At 35.8% G+C, this 23527-nt stretch overlaps 1 protein-coding gene across 1 annotated transcript in view; it reads right to left on the bottom strand.

Annotated features, from left to right (window-relative positions):
* The window catches only part of LOC150110632 (WD repeat-containing protein 47-like), a 264760-nt gene extending 241750 nt beyond the window's left edge, over positions 1-23010 (bottom strand). The window contains exon 1 of the mRNA XM_090403442.1: positions 22958-23010. Coding sequence (XP_090259568.1) covers positions 22958-23010 — 53 coding nt within the window. The remainder of the gene's footprint in view (positions 1-22957) is intronic.
* Between the last annotated feature and the right edge of the window lie 517 nt (positions 23011-23527).

The raw sequence follows: 23527 nt of genomic DNA, 5'->3' as shown, positions 1-23527 counted from the left end.
TACAGACTACCTTGATCTTCAATTTTAGTGGAAAATTTTCTTTATACTTCCTTGCTGATTGGTCAATAACATTTGCAACATGGATGTTATTTCGTTAAGTTCTGAGAACAGAGGATACGCCGCCCATTGCTATAATCCGCTTGCAGGCAATTTTTATGACCGGTCATAAACAGCGGTATTCCTTTTCCCAAATGTTGAAAGGTTTTGATGTGTGAAAATTAACGATAATTCACGAAGACTTCCACGTTTAAAAATACACGGCTTGGTCACTAACATTTGCTACACAGATGTTATTAGGCGTTCTGGGTCTGAGCTTTTCGACATATTCACGAATATTATTCTCCTCAGATTATTTCCACTATAAAATATTTATTCATGAAAAATGCTTAGAAAACTAAAATGACAAATTCCAGGAGAACTTCTCGCGGAAAGCTTATTCACCTTCCGCGGAACACTGGTGTTCCAAAGAACACAGTTTGGGAAACCCTGGGTTAGAGAATGCACGTATTGCCAAATAACATACGAAACAGACTACTCTGTCTTTACCAGCTTGAGATTTATAAGTCAAATTACTTGGCTGTAGCAGACCATTGGACCATATAGAAGACGAGACGGATAATATTTCGAATTTACCTTTCTTAAAGACACAATATACCGGTAATTTAAATATAATTTCACAATGAATGGATGCTTTTTGTATTGTTTCAGAAATCCTTGTGATGAATCAATTCTTGTTCTTATAAGAACTCAATAAATTATTTTGACTAGAAGACAGCTCAGAATAATAGTCATACCTCCCTTCTCATATCCGAAAACTATATTTAAATTTCAGAAGTTGATCGCCCTGAGAAGAAGTAGGAGGTTGCCTTTGTACATGAACTCCATGGTTGAGATCATAAGTTAATGGTCGAAGATCACTTTATGAAGGATGGGAAAGGTTTACTTCTTTCTTAGGAAAGGGGAAGAATTTAAATCGATACAGCAAGGATTAAGTGATAGAGGATTGGGTAAGTACGGAAAAAGATGAACGAGAGAAAGAATTTTTTTGTTCAATTTAAACAAATCTCCCAAATTCTTACTCTTTTCTACTCCACAAAATGTCCGCCACAGATAACATATGACATTAACTCTGAAAGAGTATTAACAGCTAGGTGTGTTTTGCTTCAAATATCAACTTCTAAAACTGAAAATTTGGAAGGGTAGATCAATCTCATATAAGCTTCTATTGCTCCCTACTCCCAAATTAAGTGATTTATGAAATTAGATAAAATTGTAAGATAAAATTGTAATTTTATCTAATTCAGTAAATAGATGATCCCGCTCTAAAAGACTCACTTCAAGTTCTGTCTCACAGACTCTATGTTTCAGCTGGGCGTTTGTTCTACAGGTTCTTCTAATGTCACTGCTCCACTGAACTGGCAATTATCATTCCTGCACCTACTGTTGGGTCTGTTACATCAATAGCAGCAGCAGCTGGACAGCATCTTTTTCAGCGCAGCTGCAGAAACACTTCACTTGCTTTTATTTCGTTTCCGTTTATTTCCTGTTTTATTTTGTTCACCTCTAACCTATGAAACAACCTTCCTCATGAAGTATTCCTAAACAACTGCAATTTGTAACTCTTCAAGAAAAAGGCAAAATTATTTTTCTTCTCACCCTTTGCCTTTGTCCCACACGCGGCAGTGGTGTTCTTATAGGTTCTACGTATGTGTATATCATCATTATAAGATCATTGTGTATAAGATCATTTTTTCAAAAATTGCTAATTTAAATTTCATTAATAATTACCGTCATCGTTGCTATTGTTGAAGACATTAACCTCAACACTGTGTGCGTGTGTGAAAATGTAAGTCAAGAATATTATGCCCGAAAATATTAATATAGTTTTCTATTTTTATAAAAAGTGTTTTAAATGAGAAATGTGATTAGCTTTACAATTTACTATATTTTTTGAAATACGCCATGTATTAATTTTTATACATTAATCTTCTCTGTATCTCTTAATACCACCTTCATCCTGAAATGTATTGATTTATTTTAACATATTTTGGATAAATAAAACGCTTAGTAATAATTATTTGTAAAAATTATGTAATGAAAAGAAAAGGGGAGGTACAAGGAAAAAGGTTCCTAACTTGGAGAGTGTCACAAGATAATAAGACTGAAAATCATAATATTAATTAAGCATTAGTAATACTTCTGTACATTTATATTTAAAGGGAAGTAGTAGACCTAAATCTGTGAATTATTATTATTATGAAAGCAATACGAAAGACATTTCAGAATTACAGATTAAGGAATTTAGATGAAATTTTATCATAAATGAATAACATATCAGTTGCCAATTATTAGCGATTTCCTTGTCTTTCAGTTCTTAATGGCAGTTTTGAACGATCCGGTTAATAACTATTCTGAAAACGAAGTGAAACTGGTATTTTGCCTGTCAGAAGATGGCGAAGAGGATTCAAACGACACTCAAAATTAGAAAAGTAGATTTGAATGATGAAAGAACTATACCTACGTGAAGATTGATATATATGTTACGGTTAAAGTGATAAATCCGGTTATTATTAATAATTACCGGTTAAAGTGAATAATTTACGAGAATTAATCACTTTAACCGGTTAAAGTGAATAATTCTTAGAGGAGTTAAATTAATGGGGATGCCAGATAAACTTTGTTATGGGCCGAGCTTAATGATTGCGGGTAGATAAATGGGGGATAACAAATAAAAGTTGTTATTGGCACATGAATGGGAATAATAGATAATTCAGAGAGGAACTGATCACTGTTTTTCCATTGATGAGGAAAGAGGTACAGTAACGACGTTTATCTATTATCCCCATTAATCTGCCCACGACAAACTACGACTACACGCTGGTTCGACGTGCGACATCCAGGATAGTTTAGGTTAAGTTAGTTTATAATGATTTCTGATTTCATTGAGTGCAAAAGAAGTACTTTTCTTTCTTTTTTCATTATAAACTAACCTAACCTAAGCTGTTATAATTTCTATTGAGAATGAAAACCTGTATATAAAACCTATAAACATGTTTTTATTAGATTTACCAGACTCCTCTAGGAATTATTCACTTTAACCGGTTAAAGTGATTAATTCTAATTATTCACTTTAACCGGTAATTATTAATAATAACCGGATTTATCATTTTAACCGTAACATATATATCCCTTTCCTAATACTGTATACTTTTAATATTTTAAAAATGTAACAAATTAAAATTCCTTGGTGCACAGAAAGGCAAAATAAGTCTACTTGCCTTGTCACTATTGCAATACAATAGGTACCGGCCAAAACAGTTGCTTTAAATCGCGGTTTCCTGCATCAGAAAATTGCTACTCACTTTAGTGAAAATATCCCGATTTTGAAAAGAACTGTGCAACAAGTTCCAAATTGAGAAATTTATGTATATTGAATCTTAACATAGTATAATTTGTATAAGAAAATCTTCAAAAAGAACTTTTAGGAACACTGTAGAAAAGTAGTTGCTAAGTTTTAAAATTTATGAGTAACAACTGCTTTTTGCTAAATTATAAGTAGATAACAGAATGCTTTTAAATTTTGAATAATGTGAGATAATTATAATCATTAGTCGCGATAATTCTGCACTTCGCAGTAAGTCAGTGATTGTTCACTTAGGCTTAGAAAAATATTTTACCTTTTGGAATATTTTTTGCCTTGAAACTAGCTTTGATTATTATTTAGTGAAACAGCTGTCAAAGGTGAAATTCTATAGGATTCTATGGAAATTGATTAAGACAAAAATCAATTTCCTTTTAAAAAACTAGATGGAATTTGTTTTACTCAGTTTACAGGTAATTTGTCAACTTCTCATAAAATGACAGAACCCTGGGAGGTGTGTGCGTACATTAAATGGAATATGGACAGATTAGAATTAGAAAATGTATAAACGCACATAGTCGATCGAAGCTCGTATGCTGTTCTACATTGTATTATGAAAAATAAATTAGTTGTTTTAGTTCAGTAACTTTAAAATTAACAATTCTTAAGTAATTTAATAATTATCATTATTATCTGATTATTCAAATCATTAATCTTATGTAATGTTGAGTGAATTTAGAGCTCGCGTAAAACACACTTTTACGCGAGCTCTAAATTCACCCACATAGTAAGTGTAGTGTTTTATAATAAATTCTTAAGATATTGCAATAATAAATATAGTTAGAAATGTAGCCAAAAACACACCACACACACACAAAAAAGGTAAGGTTAAGAAGAGAAGCGAACTCGAGAACAAGAAAGCTTGCCGCTAAGGAGGTTATTGAAGATATTGAGGAAGTTCTTGAAAGTGAATTAACCTCCAAAATATAATAAAATTAGTTTAATCCTTTATCCAAGTGTGAGCAAACAAAGTTTGCGCCTGAAAGTATCTTCAGGACTGCGGATAACTGACTGGACAGTAACCTTGCTCCAGTCCTGAAGATGGTAGTGGTGTAGTGTTAGTAAGGTGGTAGTGTTGGTAGCTTGCTCCACCTTTGCAACGAGTTGCCCTGGTGTTGTACCACCTTACTCCAGTCCTGAAGATACTTTCAGGCGCAAACTTTGTTTGCTCACACTTGGATAAAGGAATAAACTAATTTTATTATACTCTAACCAAGTGAAAAATAAACTTTGAACCTCCAAAATAGTGAAATTAAAGCAGATTATCAGAGAGACAACGCGGGAATTATATATAGTCGAGAGGCCTTGGAAAGAACATAGGGAGGAAAAGAAAAATAAGCAGCAAAATAAGAAGCAACAAAGCACAGAAACAAGTAAATCAGAAAGTAACGAAAATCAGGTAAGTAACGGTGCTTGTAAAACGAAGGATGTTATTAGGTATGGCGATTCTGTGATAAAATATGCTGTTGATGAACAGGTTATAACGTCAAGTTTTCCAGGAGGGAAAATTAAAAATATAGTACATGCAATTCAAAAACAGAAAAGAAAAGTAAACGAGATCGCAATTGTAATAAGTACTAACCACTTAACTAGTGACAAATTCACTATAAGAGAGGACAAGAAAGGATTGTTGGAAGAGGCGAAAGTGAAGAGCGAGAAAGTTAAAATAGTAAGCACATTACCGCGATATGATAAAAATGAATTAAGAAGAGCGGCTATGATGGCAAACGATTCTGTAGAAGGAATGGATGAGAGTTTTTGGATGTATGGAGTGAGTTTTTGAGGAAAGATTAGATTTGCATAAGAGGGACTGACTACACCTGAATGCGTTTGGTATCAGGAATCCTTTAAAACTAATACCTGGTATAAGACCTAACACAGAGAGTTAGGAAAACTAAATTAAAATGGGAGGAATGGTTAGAATATGAGTATAGGAGCGACAATGTTATATAACGCTAATGACGGGAATGCGCTTTATCACGGAAATATTGCCGAAGAGAAAACGATTTCGGCTTTGTGTTCGTTCAGTTCGGACCCATCAAACATGTGAAAAGATGTCTACATGTATACTGCACTGAAGAAGAATAGAGAGATCTGCAAATTGTCCAACTGTGTTATTCAGACTGCAGACAAGAGTATAAAAAACAATATGCAGAATGACTATTATGTCTATATACGAAAACCAGGAGTATCAGAAACAAAGGATAGAGTTTGTCGCCCTGGTCAATTGGGACCTCGGATTGTAGGAATTAGTGACACCTGGCTATCAGAATCAGACATACTAACTGGTAACGAGTATAACAGGTACACAATTTTTAGAAACGATACAGAGGCTGGGAGAGGAGGGAGCCTGCTGCTAATGATATTGGATGACTTGAATCCAGTTAGAGTTGAGACCTATGATTGCAGTACTACTACTAATAGTATTTCACGTGACAGCGACTTTGAAGCCATCTGGTGTGAGATGGAATCTAACTAGATCGATTGCATAGTGGGGTGTTGTTACTGACCTGGTGGATCGGTTGCTAGTGAAGAAATGCGTCATCAAATAGAAATGATGAGCGCGAAAAGAGTAATCATAACGGGAGACTTAAATTATCAAAATATTGATTGAGTAGCAGTAGAATCTCATGAGAAGAATGAAAATGCATTTATTGAGCTGTTCTGGGATAACTTTCTCAAGCAGCATGTGACAGAAGGAACTCGAGGTCAACGATTATTAGATTTGATTATAGTGTCAAAGAGTATTTCAGTTAAAGACAAACTATTCTGCCTCCGGTTGGTGACAGTGATCATGCAGTACTCACTTGTGAAAAGACTAAATTTACGAATGTTCCATTCAGAAAAGATTACGCGCTGAACTACAAAGCAGGAACTTATGACCAACTGAGGAGTATGCTGGATTCTGCACTATGGTATCGGTTGTTGGATGTGAAGAATATCAACAGTGCACGGGAAGTGTTTAAACAATACTTAAATGATGCGATATCAGAATGTGTCCCGAGAGTTCGAATAATAAATAGGGTAGGAGTCAAATGGATGTGTAATGTTATTAAGCAAGAAATTCGTAAGAAAGGGATGATGTGGAAGGAATACAATGTGTATAAAGGTGATGTCCGTTATGAAAATTATAAGCAGCAGGCCAGAAGACTCACAACTGTTGTACAGAAAGTTAAGTCTGAGTATGAAAAGAAATGGCTCTGCAAGCTAACTCTTCTGAATGCAGATGGTATGAGAGTGAGAGATGCAGAAAAGGTTGTTCAACTAATGAGTGCCCATTTTGCTAAAAGCTATCAACCTGGTGATGCAACATCAACAGCCAAGATCACCACTTAGAGGATCTTACCAGCGAATTAGTGATCAGCAGTTTGAATTCCACTATTCTCGATCCACAGCAAATTTGTTGATCACTTTTAGCAAGTGCAATGGAAAAGTTTCAAGCGATTTAAGTGACCATTCTTGACATATTGCTAAACATAAAGCTATGATAAAGCTAAACATATTAATTAATTTATTGAAATTCATTTTGAATAGGGCTTTAATTAATTAATTATTATATATTAAAACACATCTTAAGTGGTAGCATTATCGTTCAGGCTCATTCGATCTTATTTTTTCTTTTCTTTTCTTTCTTTTTTCTAAAAGAAAAAAGAAAGAATAGAAAAGAAAAAATTCCTTATTACCCAATAACGTGAATACAACACAACAGAGGTTTCTGAATGTATGGGAAATGTACCGTGTCGTATGCGTGAGTAGAGAAAATTAATGCTATATTAATTATTATTATCAAGAGAGACCCTGACTCCCCGGATAATTATTATTATCCAGGGAGTCAGAGACTCATCGACGGAGGCCACATATTACACACACACCAGCTATCATACTTATTCTTGAATTCATTCACACTGCTTGCACTGACAACAACCAATGGCAATCCATTCCAATCCCGCACTACCCTATGAGAGAAAAATCTAGTCCTCACCTCCTTCTTAGCGGCCTTCATTCTCAGCTTCCAAGGATGCCCTCTCGTTGAATTGAATCTCTAAATTGAAAAATTTCATCTAGTGAAATCGTGTAAGACCTCTTCAGAAGTTTGTAAGTCTCAATCCTATCACCCCCTCTTCCTCCTGTCTGCCAGTGCTTGCAGTCTAGAAATTCTCAATCTGTCTTCATACTCAGTATTCCACAATCCTGATATCATTTTTAACACTCTCATTCTGATATACTGGAGAGAGTATATCAGAATCACAACGGAAACCAGGAGACCAGATCTGCGCATAATGGTCCAAGTGAGGTCTTATCAAGGCCTTGTAAAAAGGCAAAATAACTCCTCATCTTTACATGTGAACCTTCGTTTCAGCATTGTAATTATCTTTTGAGTTGTATTTGCAATCTTTTCCACATGGCCCCTGAACTTCAACTTCTTATCTAGTAACACCACAAGATCCCTAGTCTCATCAGTTTCGTCTAGCCTAATTTCACTAATATAATAAGACACTGGATATCGAATCACGCCAAAGTGAATGTCTTTACATTTACTGACATCCATTTTCTCATGCCCACAATTCCAGCCTATTCAAATCATTCTGCAAGTACTGCAAATCACCAGCATTCCTTATTACCATACCTCTATTTGCATCATCAGCAAATAGCTGTATGTCGTTTGTCAAATCCTTCCCAATATGATTAATGTACGGATTGAATAGCAGTGGAACCAGGCATTTAAGGTAACCTTGTGGTACACCACTAGTTACCTTAAATCTTGCAGACTCACATCCCCCGTATATCACTTTTTGATATCTCTCAGTCAGCCATCCTCTTATCCATGCTAATATTCTATAACTCAAACCTATTTTCTCCGGTATCCGGAGAGTTCATCGAAAATGCAATTAATCGAAAGACAATTCATCGAAAAGGCAATTCATCGAAAAAACAGTTCACCGAAAATATAAAATTTTTGAAAATGTTATGAGAAAATTGATCCATTTAGAACAAAAACTGAATCGTGAATAAAGATATTACAATGCTACTTTCATAGGGAAAAATTATAGAACAATATGGTTCTTATAGTCGTCCTTGTCCGATAACTGTTTCATGTCTGTTCATGGGACTGATTTGCCTATTTCCGGAAGAAAAGTCCAGCCGTATCTATATTATGCCTGCTAACTTACCTTTAGCAGAACAGGACTGATAAAAATTATGCGTAAATGGGATCAACTACCCAGGTCTTTCTAATTAAACGTTAGAAAGACTAACATTATCGAAAATTTAAAATTTTCGGTGAATTGTTTTTCGATGAATTGCCTTTTCGATGAATTATCTTTCGATGAATTCGCTTTTCGATGAATTTTCCTGTAACCATTTTCTCCAATTTATACAGCAGTCTGCCATGCTGTATTCTGTGAAAAGCCTTACCAAAATCCAAAAGTATCATGGTGTATCCATTCCCCTTGTCTAGTTCAATGTAACATTGTTATAGAATGTGAACAAGTTTCTAAAACATGACCTTCCCTTAGTAAACCGATGTTGTTCGGTTACAGGAAAATTCATCGTAAAACGAATTCATTGAAAGACAATTCATCAAAAGACAATTCGTCGAAAATGCAATTCATCGAAAAACAATTCACCGAAAATTTTAAATTTTCGATAATGTTATGGTAAAAGTAATCCATTTAGAACAAAAACTGAACCATGCAGACAGCTTCTTGTACCAACAACTTCTACTAAGTCATTTAAGTCAGAGAGTTTTTGTAATACAGTACATAATTTGGACACATTATTTCATTGCCTCCCCGGATATAGCTGAACTGAAAACCGGAACGGTTCGACATTTTCTTGTAAAAGTTTCAAATAGCGAATCTGAGTAAAATTCATCCCATAATAATTGCTGTATTGAACTCGCATATCTATGAACTATGAACTATGAAGCCCTCATAGTTCAGTCGGTAAAAACGAAGCCATTAAGTTAGAAAGAAAGACCTGGGTAGTTAATCCCATTTGCGCATAATTTTTATCAGCCCTGTTCTGCTAAAGGCAAGTTAGCAGGCATAATATAGATATAGATACGGCTGGGCTTTTCTTCCGAAGCAGGCAAAGCAGTCCCATGAACAGACACGAAACAGTTATCGGACAAGAAAGACTATAAGAACCATATTGTTCTATAATTTTTCCCTATGAAAGTAGCATTGTAATCTCCTTATTCACGGTTCAGTTTTTGTTCTAAATGGATCAATTTTCTCATAACATTTTCGAAAATTTTATATTTTCAGTGAACTGTTTTTTCGATGAATTGCCTTTTCGATGAATTGTCTTTCGATGAACTCTCCAGATATCAGAGATTCACTGTCAACCCATTTCTGAATGTGAGCCCTAACCAATTTTACCAAAATCTTCACAACCACTCATGAGATACTAATTGGTCGATAGTTGGATACATCCAACTATCGACCACCACTTGTGCTGGAATTACTTGCACCACCCTTGTGCTGGAATTGCCATACATTCCTTCTATTCCTGCGGAAACTTCCCTGTTCTGAGACTCATTAAAGAGCCTCGTCAAAGGAATGGCCAGTTCAGCTGAACACTCTTTTAGCACACGTGCTGATATCCCATCAGTGCCTATTGCTGAATTCTTATTCAACTTGTGCAACAGCTCTAATACCGCGTCTTCATACACTTGCGTTTCTTCATATAGTGAAGAGGTAACAGTGAACTCAATGTTGCCTATATCAGGTTGATAGCTTTTAGCAAATGCTTTCCATGCACTCTCGATATTCTTTCCATCCAGCAATCGATCCCATTCCACTGAACTCAGTAAACTTCAGTTGGTCATAATTTCATGGTTTGTAGTTCAGCATGTAATCTTTTCTGAATGGAAAATTCATAAACGTAGTCACTTCCCAAGTGAGTACCGCATGATCACTCTCACCAACCAGAGGCAGAATAGTTACGTCTTTAACTGAAACACCACTGTTAAATGGTGATTTTTTCTATATTTTATTCTATTATCTTTATACTCTTTTGTTTTATTACTAACTTACTCATTTGTACTTATTTATCTTCTTACTTACTCAAACCTTACTCATCTAAAATTTTATCTGCTGCGCCAATGTAAAAATCATCTTTTACTTTCGTTATTGATATATAATATACTAATATACTTACCTAAGAATGCCTTACTTAACTCCACCTAAGAATGCTTCCTTTTTGGACACTGGCAAATTTATTTTTTATTGCTGCGCCAGCCAGAGTCCTATAATATGAGCTTATTCAAAATTCAGGGAATATTCCTAGGTTAATTGGCATTCATTCTAATATACACTAAATAGATACTGGCTCTAATTTCAGCCGTGGCCAATGATCTATTTTACTCTAACACTCTCATTAAATTCCCTCCCGCTATGGTTCTAAAGTTTTGCAAGTGGTAATTTGAATTCTCAAATCAAGCACGTGTCAGGCATATACAACAAAACATGTTTATTGGAACAAATTACACTTTACAGCTATAATTGGAATACGATACTAAGTTTTTCAAAATCTCTTGCTAAGTTAGTTACTCAATACTAATTTAACAGAACACTTCTAGATTAACTTGGTAATCTAACACAAACTATAAAACATTAAATCTAGCTAATTATGTTACTCAAAAACCAAACTCTTATTTCATGCTACATTAAAATACAATTCTCAACCCGTTACTGTTCTGATATAAATCTACAAAAATTTCAATTTCACATATAGTCTCAGTCACATGCAGCTAAAATTTCGCTCCTGACATTCCTTTGTTTAGCAGAATTACTCTAGCTCAAAATACAAAATCCTTATTATAGTCCACTATGAATTGTCCACTTAATATGTTCTAACACTAAATTCTGTCTCATTCAAACATACAGTAAAGGTCTATGTTACCCAATCTTTTTCTTCCGAAGGTCTGTTAACGGCCAAGTGTTGTTTCGGGCCCTCCTTCGATCGGTTGCTTCCGCAATAGGCTTACGACTACGCCGTCCGTTTTACATTCTTCCCGGACTCGAACTTCTCACTGCCTCGATACAGCGCATTCTATGCTCCTACTTGAGTGGGACATCCCTTTCGCTCGTCCCTACTCCGTCCGCTGGCGGCATTACGGCCGATACGTGCGTATGTAACTCGACCCTTGCATTAGTACTCTTAACTTCTTTGGAGACGTATTATGTTTAAGACAGCTTAATGGGACAGATTATACTACAATTTCCTTATTAAAATTCATTAATCCTATAATCTTCCAGTTTAACTCAACTACAAGATTTTTCTAGTGCGATTTACATGTTATTACATAAATTCCTTTACAAAAAATTTCAGAACTCTGTGCTGTCAACCAGGTATTATCTGAGTTAGCCAAATTCTCATGTTAGATTCTGAATGAATAATTTCCCCAAAATCGTCCATTCAGGATCTAACAACACCCTCTTTCACTATAATCCAATCCAACACTCTTTGACCTCGAGTTCTCTCTGTTGCATGCAACCTGAGAAGTTGTCCCACAACAGCTCAATAAACGCATGTTCATTCTTCTCATGAGATTCTACTGCTACCCAATCAATATTTGGATAATTAAAGTCTCCCATTATGATTACCCTTTTCGCCCTAATCTTTTCAACTTGGCGATACATTTCTTCATCACTAGCAACAACACCCCACTATGTAATTGATGCTGGTAGATTCCACCTCACACCAGATGGCTTCAAACTCATTGCCACATGAAATACTTTTAGTAGAAGTACTACAATCAGAGGTCTCAACTCTAACTGGAGTGAAGTCATCCGATATCATTAGCAGCGCTCTCCCTCCTCTCCTATCCTTTCTATCTTCCTTAAAAAAGTGTACCTGTTACACTCGATACCAGTTAATAGGTCTGATTCTGATAGCCAGGTGTCACTAATACCTACAATCTGAGGTCGCAACATATTGACCTGGGCAACAAACTCTGTCCCTTTGTTTCTGATACTCCTAAGATTTGTGTACAGACATAATAATCTACTTGTTTGTTCTTTTGTCTTGTCTTGTCTGCAGTCTGCCTGACACAGCTGGGCAACTTGCAGATCTCTATTATTCTCTAATGCCTTACGCATGGTGACATCTTTGCACTCATATGATGGGTCCGAATCGGATGAACACATACCCGAAATCTTTCTCTCCTCGTCAAATTTCCGTGACAAAGCCCATTCCCGTCATTAACACAGTTATATAAAAATGTCGCTGTTACACTCACATTCACACCATTCCTCCATTTATAATTTAGTTCCCCTGACTTTCTGTTTTAGACCTCATACCAGTTATTAGTTTTTCCAGACTCTTGATACCAAATGCATTCAGGTATAGGCCAATTTTCATACAAATCCATACTTCCCTCAAACTCACTCTACACATCCAAAAACTCACATCCATGCCTTCTTCATAGCCTACGCATCGAATCGTTTGCTACCATAGCCCTTCTTCTTAATTCATTTTTATCATATCGAGGTAATCTACTTATTATTTTCACTTTCTCACTCTTCACTCTCGTCTCTTTCAACAACCCTTTCATACTGAACTTATCGCCAGTTAAATCGTTAACTACCACAACTATGATTTCTTTTACTTTTCTTTTCTGTTTTTGAATTGCTTCCTTTATATTTTTAATTTTCGCTTCAGGAAAACTCGATGTTATAACTCGCTCACATATAGCATGTTTTATTATATTATAGAGTCACCATACCAAATAACGTCTTTCTTTTTACTAACGATGTCACTTACCTGATTACCGTTATTTCCTGACTTACCTGTTTCCTTGCTTTGTTGTTTCTTATTTCCCTGTTTAATTTTATTTTTCTCCCTCTGTTCATTTAAATCATTCTCGACTTTTTTTGCAATTCCTGCATCGTCTCTCTGATGATCTGCTTCAACTTCGCTATTTTGGAGGTTAATTACTTTTCATTAACCTTCTCAATAACCTTGTTAGCAGAGCTATAGGACAAAGGTTGCCACTTGAGAAGAAGACGAGTTTTCAATTAACTTGCTTGAGAGCTGCGAGTGAAGCAGGTGATTTTATTTCTTCCAACTTACAATATATTTTTTACTTTCCTCGGGTGCCTTGACATTCTTGTTGTTTGGATATGTGGCAGGAAGTTATAGTTCAATGCTGAATGAAGACTTTCAGTCCAAGATGAATTTCTATAACTTGATCAAAATTATTATTTGGATTGGAAAAGTGGAAAAAGTAACATCAAAAGTAAAAGTACGATCATGATCAGAGTTATTGAGTGGAAAAGTGACACCACTAGGATATCATGGAAGAAGAAGAATAAAAATAGGCTAGATTACTATGTCACGGCAGTTATCTGCCCTACTCTCTCACTCCTGAAAAAGGACATGAAATGGCGCCAACTTCAGCTATCTTGTGGTTTAAAACCCTAACTCTCTTATTATTATCTATAATAGTGAGTTATACGGACGATGTTTTTGAGATAGTGGAATAAAAAAAAGTATCCTGGAAAAAATATCCTACTTGTGTGTTCTAACGATCGACAACTCGGGAAGGGACCGAAGAAAGGTTTATTTAAATATCTACTAGTCGGCGACTATTATCGAACCTATAACATAACAGTGTTTCATCAGATGGCCTATGTATGAAAGCAAACGCCATTTCAATAGGCTTACACGTTAGAGTCTGATTTCGCAATTTCGAACATTTTGTAAAGGTTAATTAAATAGGTGTTATTTTTAATAATCTTTTTTTCTTTCAAAAAATATATTTTCCTATACTTTTCAATTCCACAGTGATTACAATCAGCATAACATCATGAACATTTTCTTGTCGAATACACAGCAGCATTAACCAATAGTTTTTTTAGTTTGCTTGTTCTTCAAGATGTTTTTCTAACATAGACATGAATATTGTACATCAGTATAATATAGTGTAAATCGATCTATGTTATGAAAAGAGAACTGAAAAGTGCTCATAAACATCTTGAACAAAAATTATATGAAAGCAACTGATATAACCACAAGAAATAATATATCTTTAAACCCTTTAACCCACATATTTCCTCAAATTATAATAAATTTATTTTTTTCTTTTAGTATATATAAGCAGACGAGTCAGAGGTTTTGAAGAAATCCAAAGACACACAAGTGCAGGCCGTCATCAATTTTTTCGTGCTCCATCAGCAAGTCCGCAACTGAGATTCACCGAATTTTGTGCGAGACTTTAGGGGATTGTGCCGCAGCATATCCATCAGATGTCAGGTAGGTGACTAAGTTTACAACTGGGCATCCTGAGACAGCAGATGGATCAGGAAGACCTTTCACAGCGATCGGTCAGGAAGACCTTTCACAGCGATCAGACCTGAAAACATCGATGCAGTGTATGACATGATCCTTGATAATAGACGAATACCAGTCACAAACAATGCAAAGACTCTGGGGATATGCAAGGAACGATTTGTGGTCATTATCTACCAACATCTGGACATGCAGCCTCTCAGCAAAGTGATTTCCCAGATGTTTGAATGCCGACCAAAAGATAGAAACGTGTGATGTCATCTCATGGGTTTTGGGTCATTTGAGAAATCAGGTGCAAATGTTTGGCTCATATTGTGACTGTTCATGAAACATGAATTCATCACTATGACCCAGAGACCAACCAATAGTCAATGGAATGGAATTGCAAAGGTTCTCCACGGCCAATGAAGTTCTGAACAAAAAAGTCATGAGGAATGTTCTTGCCATTGTAGGTGTAATCCTTATCAAGTACCCCGAAAATGGATTACAGCAGCAGTTTATTTACAGCTCCGAAGGAATTGAAGGAAGTACTGAAGGTAAAACGCCGCGGGAAACCGAGCAGACGCGTGTTGCTTTTAACATGACAAGACACCTGCTCACACTGCTGATGAAACCCAACAAACTATAGAAAACTTAGGTTTTCAATGTCTACTTCATCCACCCTATTCGCTAGACCTGGCCCCATCCGACTGTTTCCTATTCCCAAATTAAAAAAAAAAAAAGTAAAATTCCTTTGTTGCGCAAACCAGTTGAGGACTGATTTGTGCAACAAAGGAAAGACTTTTTAATCAGAGGATTGCAAATGATGCAGCAGCGTTGTAACAAGTGTATAACACTTCGTGGGGAATATGTAGAATAATATGTAAGTTACATGGTTCTATATCAATTCCTTCATGATTATCGCAACTTTTCAGCACACACTCTTAGCTGCTTCTTTATGGTTTTTATTCTTCAATAAACAAGATATGAAAAGGTTCTTTATTATAAACAAATTTATCATAAACAAATCTCAGCACATGGTCTTGTAATGTCTGTTTTGATAATCGCAAATTTTAATATAAAAAGTTCCTGTACAAGAATGTTCCTCATAAGTCATTAACTCGGCCTTTTCTTAATCAAAGTCATTTTTGAAATGAATATCTTTTGCGATTGATGATTATTTACTTTTTGGAATGGTTGACTATTTGATCACAATAGGGAGTTTAAAAAATCCGTTAACGTCGTTTATATCCATAGGCCGTTTTAGCCCTGCCTAACATTTGAAGCCTGAGGGGAACTCTGCCTCCCCCGTAGTGATTCAGAGATTGTTGAACCAGGACTGCCATTAATTTTAAATGGCATGTAGTGAAGAGAGGCAGAGGAGTGGTGCTGCCATCTCGCGATCAATAACGTAATATATTTTTGTCTGAAATAATGCGGGTTCTACGGCAAATTTCCGTGAGTTTCATGGAAAGAAACTTGCTTGTCAGTGCCAGAGATTGTCTTATTCTGGAAGCGGCCGAAGAAATGCTTAGAAAACGTTCCTGTAGTCGGCGAACTAGAATCGAACTTAGAACCATAGCTGTACTTATACTTTTCCCGAGAGAGGCAGAGCCCGATGCGCTAGAGTGATCCTGGGCCCCTCCATCATTATTTGGGGATTAAAATGACCATAATGTTTCGTGTCCCCAGCTAGAGACTCGTGCGCCGTTGCATAAGTACTGCCCTGGTTAGAATGGTCTTTTTCTTGGGTGGCCTAGCTCTATGGATGCAAACGTAATTTCCACAGGACTACACAAGCTTGCCTGAAGAGAGTTAACTGCATGGAGTTACATAATTAAAATAACTATATGCATTTTATCTGCTCTTCTCACTGAATTCTCCACAGTTATGAGCAAAAATTGAACAAAACTATTTTGAAACTGGCAAATATTAAATGATATGTACCAAGTTGGCTTAAAGCCAACTTAGTGCATATTTAATTGTAAATAAGTATGAGTATTTAATTGAAAATAATTTCAATTAGGTATAGTTTCTGGGAAAATTCCCATGCTACTCCTCTTAAACACTATTATTATAAATAATAATATTTTTTGGTTTACCGATCAAGTGTTGATCAATTTTATTAACTGAACCAACTAGTTACGCCACACTTATCTGTTGGCATCTTCAGGGCTTACATAGAGGTTTAAACAATCTCACAATTATGTGTAACTGCAAACTGACAAGAATAACTGTAAAACACTGACTAGAATAATTACAAATAAAATAGTATCGAACGTGAGTGAAACACGTATCGCGTGTACAAGATCAGCTAGCTGTTGCTGAGGAACTTTCTGTAGTTTGTATTAAAGTTCATTTCTTCCGTTTTTAAGGTTCTGATTAGGGTTTTCCATATCTCTGGGAGTATTAGGCCTTGATTTCTGTTAAGGTTGACAGTAGAACGGGCGACTGTGGCTGCCTCTTTGAAAATTATTGAATAGTAATCTTCCTCTATGTAAGGGGAACAGCTTTTGTCCCACTCGATGACATGGGTAGTTGTAGAGAAATGAGACAATATGCCAGAAATGTCCTGTCTGTTGTTTTTGACATAGCCAATGTGCTCCTTTTTCCTGATTTCGAGGCTTTACGAAGTCTGTCCGATGTAACTAGAGCCACATGAGCATGGAATATTATAAACTCCAGCATATTTGTAGAAATGATGGTTGTCTTTTGGAGATCTTAGTAGTTTACTAATAGATTCTATTGGTTTGAATGGTACTCTTATTTTATGTTGTTTGAGGAGATTGGCGAGCTTGTTGGAGATGCCACTTACAAACGGAATTGCAATCGTTTTTATATATTGAATATCTTCTTATTCTCTTTGTGGTGGTTCAGAGAAAAGGATTTTATTGACTAGTCTTCTTGGATATCCGTTCAAGTACAAATTGTTGGAAATAAATTTTCACTCATCTTGAAGGGTCTTGTTGTCCGTTGTGATGCGAATCGCTATTTTCTTTAACATGTGTACAATGCTGAGTTGTGGCGAAACTAGTTGGTTCAGTTAATAAAATTGATCAACACTTGATCGGTAAACCAAAAAGTATTATTATTTACTAATTTATGATCAAGAAAATAACCTTCATGATGACACTATTATTATAATTTCGGCTACTATAGCCTGTTTTTGTTTAGGAGTGAACCAACTAGTTTTAAATACATTGGCTATAATTACTCTCAAAAAAGGGTATATATATATATATATATATATATATATATATATATATATATATATATATATATATATATATATATATATATATACTAGGGCATAGGGCATATTATGGGTGAGCATTTAGGGCATTATGGGCATTATAATTTCATTTAATAAATTGAAATCATTATAATAATTTCAATTATATTATATATAATTGAAATATTTGCATTTAGCTAATGTGAATCATTTCCACATTTGAGTTTGAAGTTTAAATACTTTCACTTATTTTACTTAGTTTTATTTAACTAAAGGTCAATTTATCTTGACTATGGCTAGTAGTGTTTAAATTAAAATTAATAAAAATTAAAAGAGAACTATTAAAATATATTGATAACATTAAAAAGTTCACGATTAGTATTTTTAAATACAACCAAAGGGGAAGAATTTACCATCATAATCCTGATTATGATGAACCAGATTCTTTGAGCTAAAGCTGTTGTTTCAGGAATTTATTGGTTTGTTTCAGATTCTGCGTTTTTGATAACATGTCAAGACGAAAAACCAACGTTTTCTGCATGTAGATTCTTTAATGTGGATTTGACTTTGATGACTTCTATAAGTAGTTATATTTTGAATATTTCACTTTCATATTGTCGCCAACATACTTTGAAATATACAGTATTGTATATACAAGTATATATATATAAGGAATTGTCTGTTTGCGACAATTCCTTGAATGAATTTGAATTTTTAGATGAGCCTTCTACAAATGTCTTACTGGTATTTGCTGGCAGAATAGTTAATGTGTTTGATCTACAGACAGTTTGAACTGTTGGACTTTCACCGTGCGGTTGCATGCCTGTTGTTGTTGTCGTCTATAGACAATCACAAATATCCACGCCTGGTGTTAAATTGCTGCCTCGCTAATTACTGGAGGCCTGAAGTGGCTAGAAAAACGTTCCATGGTGGTCATTGGAACAGGGTTTCCGGATTATGTAAAAATACAAAAAACATAAAATAATAAAAATAATTAGAAACATCTCTAGGATATCTGCAGTACTAATATATTATACGTTTACAATCTTTCGTGGGTAGGAGTCCTTACCATTCATCTATTACCATTCGCGCTAACTCATAAAATTTATTTTTATTCATATGGAGTTTCCTTCCTTCCTTCCCCCCCCCCCCCGTCCCTAATGGAGCGAGTTGAGCCTCCTCAAGGGGAGTTAAGTATTTGTGGCTGTAGATACATGTATTCACCGGGCCGATTTGCCTGCTTGTGGGGATGAAAACCCCCAGATAAACTAGGGGAAAAAACCCCGCTGCCCACGCCCAAACCGGTTAACTTGGCTATGGCTGAGGAAGATCCTTAAGCTCCTTACGGCGGCGACGGGAATCGAACCCAGGACACTCCTTCCCCAGGCATATGGTTGCGAAGCGCATAGCCACTAGGCTAACCGCGCGGACAATTCATAAAATATGAAAGCTAAACTATGATAATAAGATAATAATTACATAGAAGAAAATGTTTCATTTTATTTTATATTTAAATAAAGTATATGGTAACATTTTGTCATAGAGCGAATTGCTTTTTGGGGAACGCCTAATGATTCTTACGAAGACACAGTCCACTACAAAAATAGCTTTGGAATTCTGTTGAAAAAAAATTTCAAGAGTTTGCAATTTTTGATTTCTTCAAAAATCCATATTTCTTGTATGCGATGATGTTCATTCAAGGGAAAATGTCTTGAAAATAAAGTGTGTGTGTTTTACTAGATAAAGTTTTGATGTAACTTCAGCTAGTAAGTGAAATTAAAAAAATAACAAAACACTTCAGATAACATATACTATCCGACGTATTTCTATTTCATAACATAACTCGCTCTTTTTCTTTATTACCGATACTGGGAACGATTATCATGTACACCATAATTCTTATGTAGTCGTTAAATGACAAGCAATCATCTCCAAATATTGTCAACTGTTACAACTCTTTTGGCAACTATACCTATTAATATAATTAATCAATTGACCCGGATTTCAAGTAAATGTCTATTTTATGAACTACAAAAATACAGTTATTACTACTTTTTTGTGAAGCGATTTAAGTTATTAAACAATTGCTATAACTGATGTATCCATTCTTCGTAAAATACTTATTTTCTTCAAAAGTAAGAGGTAAGAGTTTGCTCCAGACACAGTTTATATATTCAATTTGAGTCAATAGAAAGAGAGAGAGAGAGAGAACACCACACTTAATCGATTTGCTCGTATACGAGTGTTCAAAAGTTAAGGACGAATTAAATTTTTACCTGTATATGAAAATAGTTTCATCGCTACAACCAAATGCGCTCAAATTTATTGCCAGCATAACAATAAATTATATATATATATATATATAAACAGTTAACGTTTTTTTTTCTCGTATAGGGAGTAGGCGACGCCGTTTCAGCCCTATCTAATTTTTGGAGACTGAGGGGCAGTTTAATCTCCACTGTTAGCCAATCAGAGTTAACTGGCCCAAGTTTATCACTAATTTTAGAGGCCCGCAGTGAAGAGACGGCTCAAGTACAGTCATCTCGTGGTCCCTAATCTTAACACAACATTTTCAATGTCTGAAATAGTGTGGGTTCTACGGTCAGTTTTCATGAATTTACGGGACGAAGAACCCTAGTTTCGGGGAGAAAAAAACCCGCTTTTCCTTGCCAGAGATCGGCTAAAGGTTCCTCTAGTCGGCGACTAAATTGAACTTAAGTCTATTTCGGGCGATTTAGTGCTGAGAAGTGCAAACCAATTTCACTGAGCTACACAGGCTCTTAGTCATTTTTTTTCTGTGTGTGTAATATAATTTATTATATTACGCAAAAATGCATTACAAATTTCGTACAAATTAAACTGCAATACATTTTTGGGAAAAGTTAGATATTTCCAAAGGACACAGTTAAGGATTAATGTAAAGCACTTGCAGAAAACTATACGGAGAGATATTTTAGAATGGAGCTGCATCGCAGTTCTAACCCGAATTGCAATGCAGCTCTCACAACGTCGTACCATGCTTAGCACCAAGTATTTCAGGCAAACTTTGCAAACTTGAGGCAAATTTTCCCGCTCTTACTTCAGAGAAAGAATAAGGCCTTTTTTTCTGGACGGGGTTTTCGAGGATCAATGCGTTTCCCTATTGAGTTCCAAACGTGTTCTATGGGGTTGAGATCTGGGGAACGTGCTGGCTACTCGATTCGATTAATATCCTCGGTCTCCAGAAGAATCTCCACTGCTCGTGTACGATGAGTTGTGGCTTGTCATCCATAAAAATGAATTCTTCGCCTAAAGCACGGCAAAATAATCGAGCATGACGTTGAAGAACTTCATGGCAATATCGTTCACCAGCCAAAGTCCCTTCTTCCAGCGCCTGTAGCTCGGTGCGTCCATAAAACAATGCGTCCCGCGACATGACTCAGGATCGCCGTATCTATCCCGTTCAAGAACATTCTTGTGATGGTGAACAGTACCACTTTCAAGCCAGACCACATGTCGTACAGAATCGGTGAAACGACTAAAACGACTCTTCTCTAAAGAGTACATTAGCAAATCGGATCGGTTTCTTGTGAACGTGCTCTACGATGACAAGTGGATAAAGGAACGCAGACTACAGATTTTCGGGCCTATAGGCCTACTTGTTGCCGTAGTCTTGCCACAGTTTGTCGAGATATCCACGTTCCTGTGCTTGAATGGACCGACTTGCAAGCTGAGCTGCCAGGGTGCGTAGGTTAAGTTTTTGCTGTTATAACCAAACAACTGTCTTTATGCTCCATGAACGTTTTGAAATGCTGCTCAAATCCTGGATATTCTGTGGCAATATCAGTACTTTTTCTGCCTTCTTCAAACTTTCCAATAATTTTTCTCCACATGATATCATCTAGATGAAGTCTTTGAGACATTAGAAGGCAACCAAATTTGCAACTTTATCCCTTCACAAAAAAAGGGCTTCCTTCAAACACAATTCACTTAGCGCGGCCTTTTGCCTCTTATCTTCTTGAGTACTACCACATGACCCTTTTGTGCGCGATTCGAAAATTTGAATGTGCACCTATTTTCTACTCGAAATCATCAGTTATGCAAATTACCACAAGCTGATTCATCTGAATTTCCGGTTGTGATCTTAAGAAATAGTGTTGGTCCTTAGGTTTTGGTCACACTGTATTTCATATCAGTGTTATTATTATCATATTATTAACAAAGATTCGTATAATTTCTCTTTAAATATGTAGTTCAATCAGTTCATTATTTCAGTTCTTTTGAAAATAATGGGTTCAATTGTCAACGTCAGCTTCATCACCTCGAAACCCTCAAGATCATCATTAACCGCTGACTTGAATCTCCCCCATTCTCGATCCACAGCAGATCTTTTAACATCATCCATCTATCGATTAAGCTATGGAAAGGCTTAGTGGAAATTATCTAATGGCTCGTTACGGTTGCTGAGTATTTGATGGGGTTCATTACGAATGTCTATTTAAGAAACTACCAACTTGTAGTTTATTATTCCACCATTTGCAACTTCACACATGAAAGATCTGATAAAACCGAGATCAGTACTGGATCACATCTCTTTGACTGACTTCCGCTGTCATCTTTTTCTAACACAAACACACCACATGTCTGTGAGGAATCTGATATTACCTTCTGTTTAATACCTTATCTCCTCTCATCTTAACTGTTAGCACTTTATAAGCTCCCAAACCACCTTAACTAAGAATAGATTTGTCCCATTTGGGATGGTGCACCAAAATTCTCCCTAGGAATGCATCCAAGCATTTTTGGGATGGATTAGGGAGTCACATCCGTAGCATTAGCTACCTCTCCACGCTTCTTTAAGCCTGTAAATACACTAGACTGTTTGTAAATATTCCTTCACTATTCAGATACAAACATGCAACCAACTTTTCCGTATCTCTCTTTTTCCTTCCCATTTTTATCGCTGGGGACCGAATTCTGTCACATAGTTTTTCCTACGGATTACAAATCCAATTCTTCAGAAATCATATCAACAGATTCCAGCTTACTTTTTAATCACACTCATATAATACTGATTTGCTGCAGGTTTATAGCCTCTCATGTTGATAAAAAAAATGCTTTAAATTTTCCCTAATAAAAATTCTATAAATTTATCTTTCTAACCAAGAACATAAATATTCATATTGAAATGCGATTTTTTTTTTTTGCAAACGTTAAGTAAGATTAACGATTATCAATATATAAAAATTAAATGTAATAAAATTTTATCATTATACCATCATCAACCATCTGGCACAAAATGGCTTATATATTTATACATTTCTTGGAAAGAAGTAATCGGACATCCCCATGAGCAAAGTGCATCGTGCCATGTGACGAGTCGAGTTTGTAGTCATTACAGAATGTTCGGCACATTTTGACAAATTGGGCCATCTCAGGTCAACAACCAGTGATGCCATACTGGGATGGAAGTGAAAGGAGTCCAATTGCAAGTGCTACCCGCAGTGGATGACTTACCACACTCATTGAACGTAATCGTAGGGTGCTACTAATGATAATATATAAAAACTGCCATTCATCGGCGGACACTTTGAATGCAGAGTTCTGGACTTCGACTG

This window comes from Typopeltis vanoorti, chromosome 1 (assembly GCF_054136105.1).
Source record: "Typopeltis vanoorti isolate ZY-2024b chromosome 1, IOZ_Tvanoo_1.0, whole genome shotgun sequence".
Classification (NCBI taxonomy): domain Eukaryota; kingdom Metazoa; phylum Arthropoda; class Arachnida; order Uropygi; family Thelyphonidae; genus Typopeltis; species Typopeltis vanoorti.
Note: the sequence above shows the minus strand (reverse complement) of the source record. Positions and strands in the feature narration are given on the sequence as shown.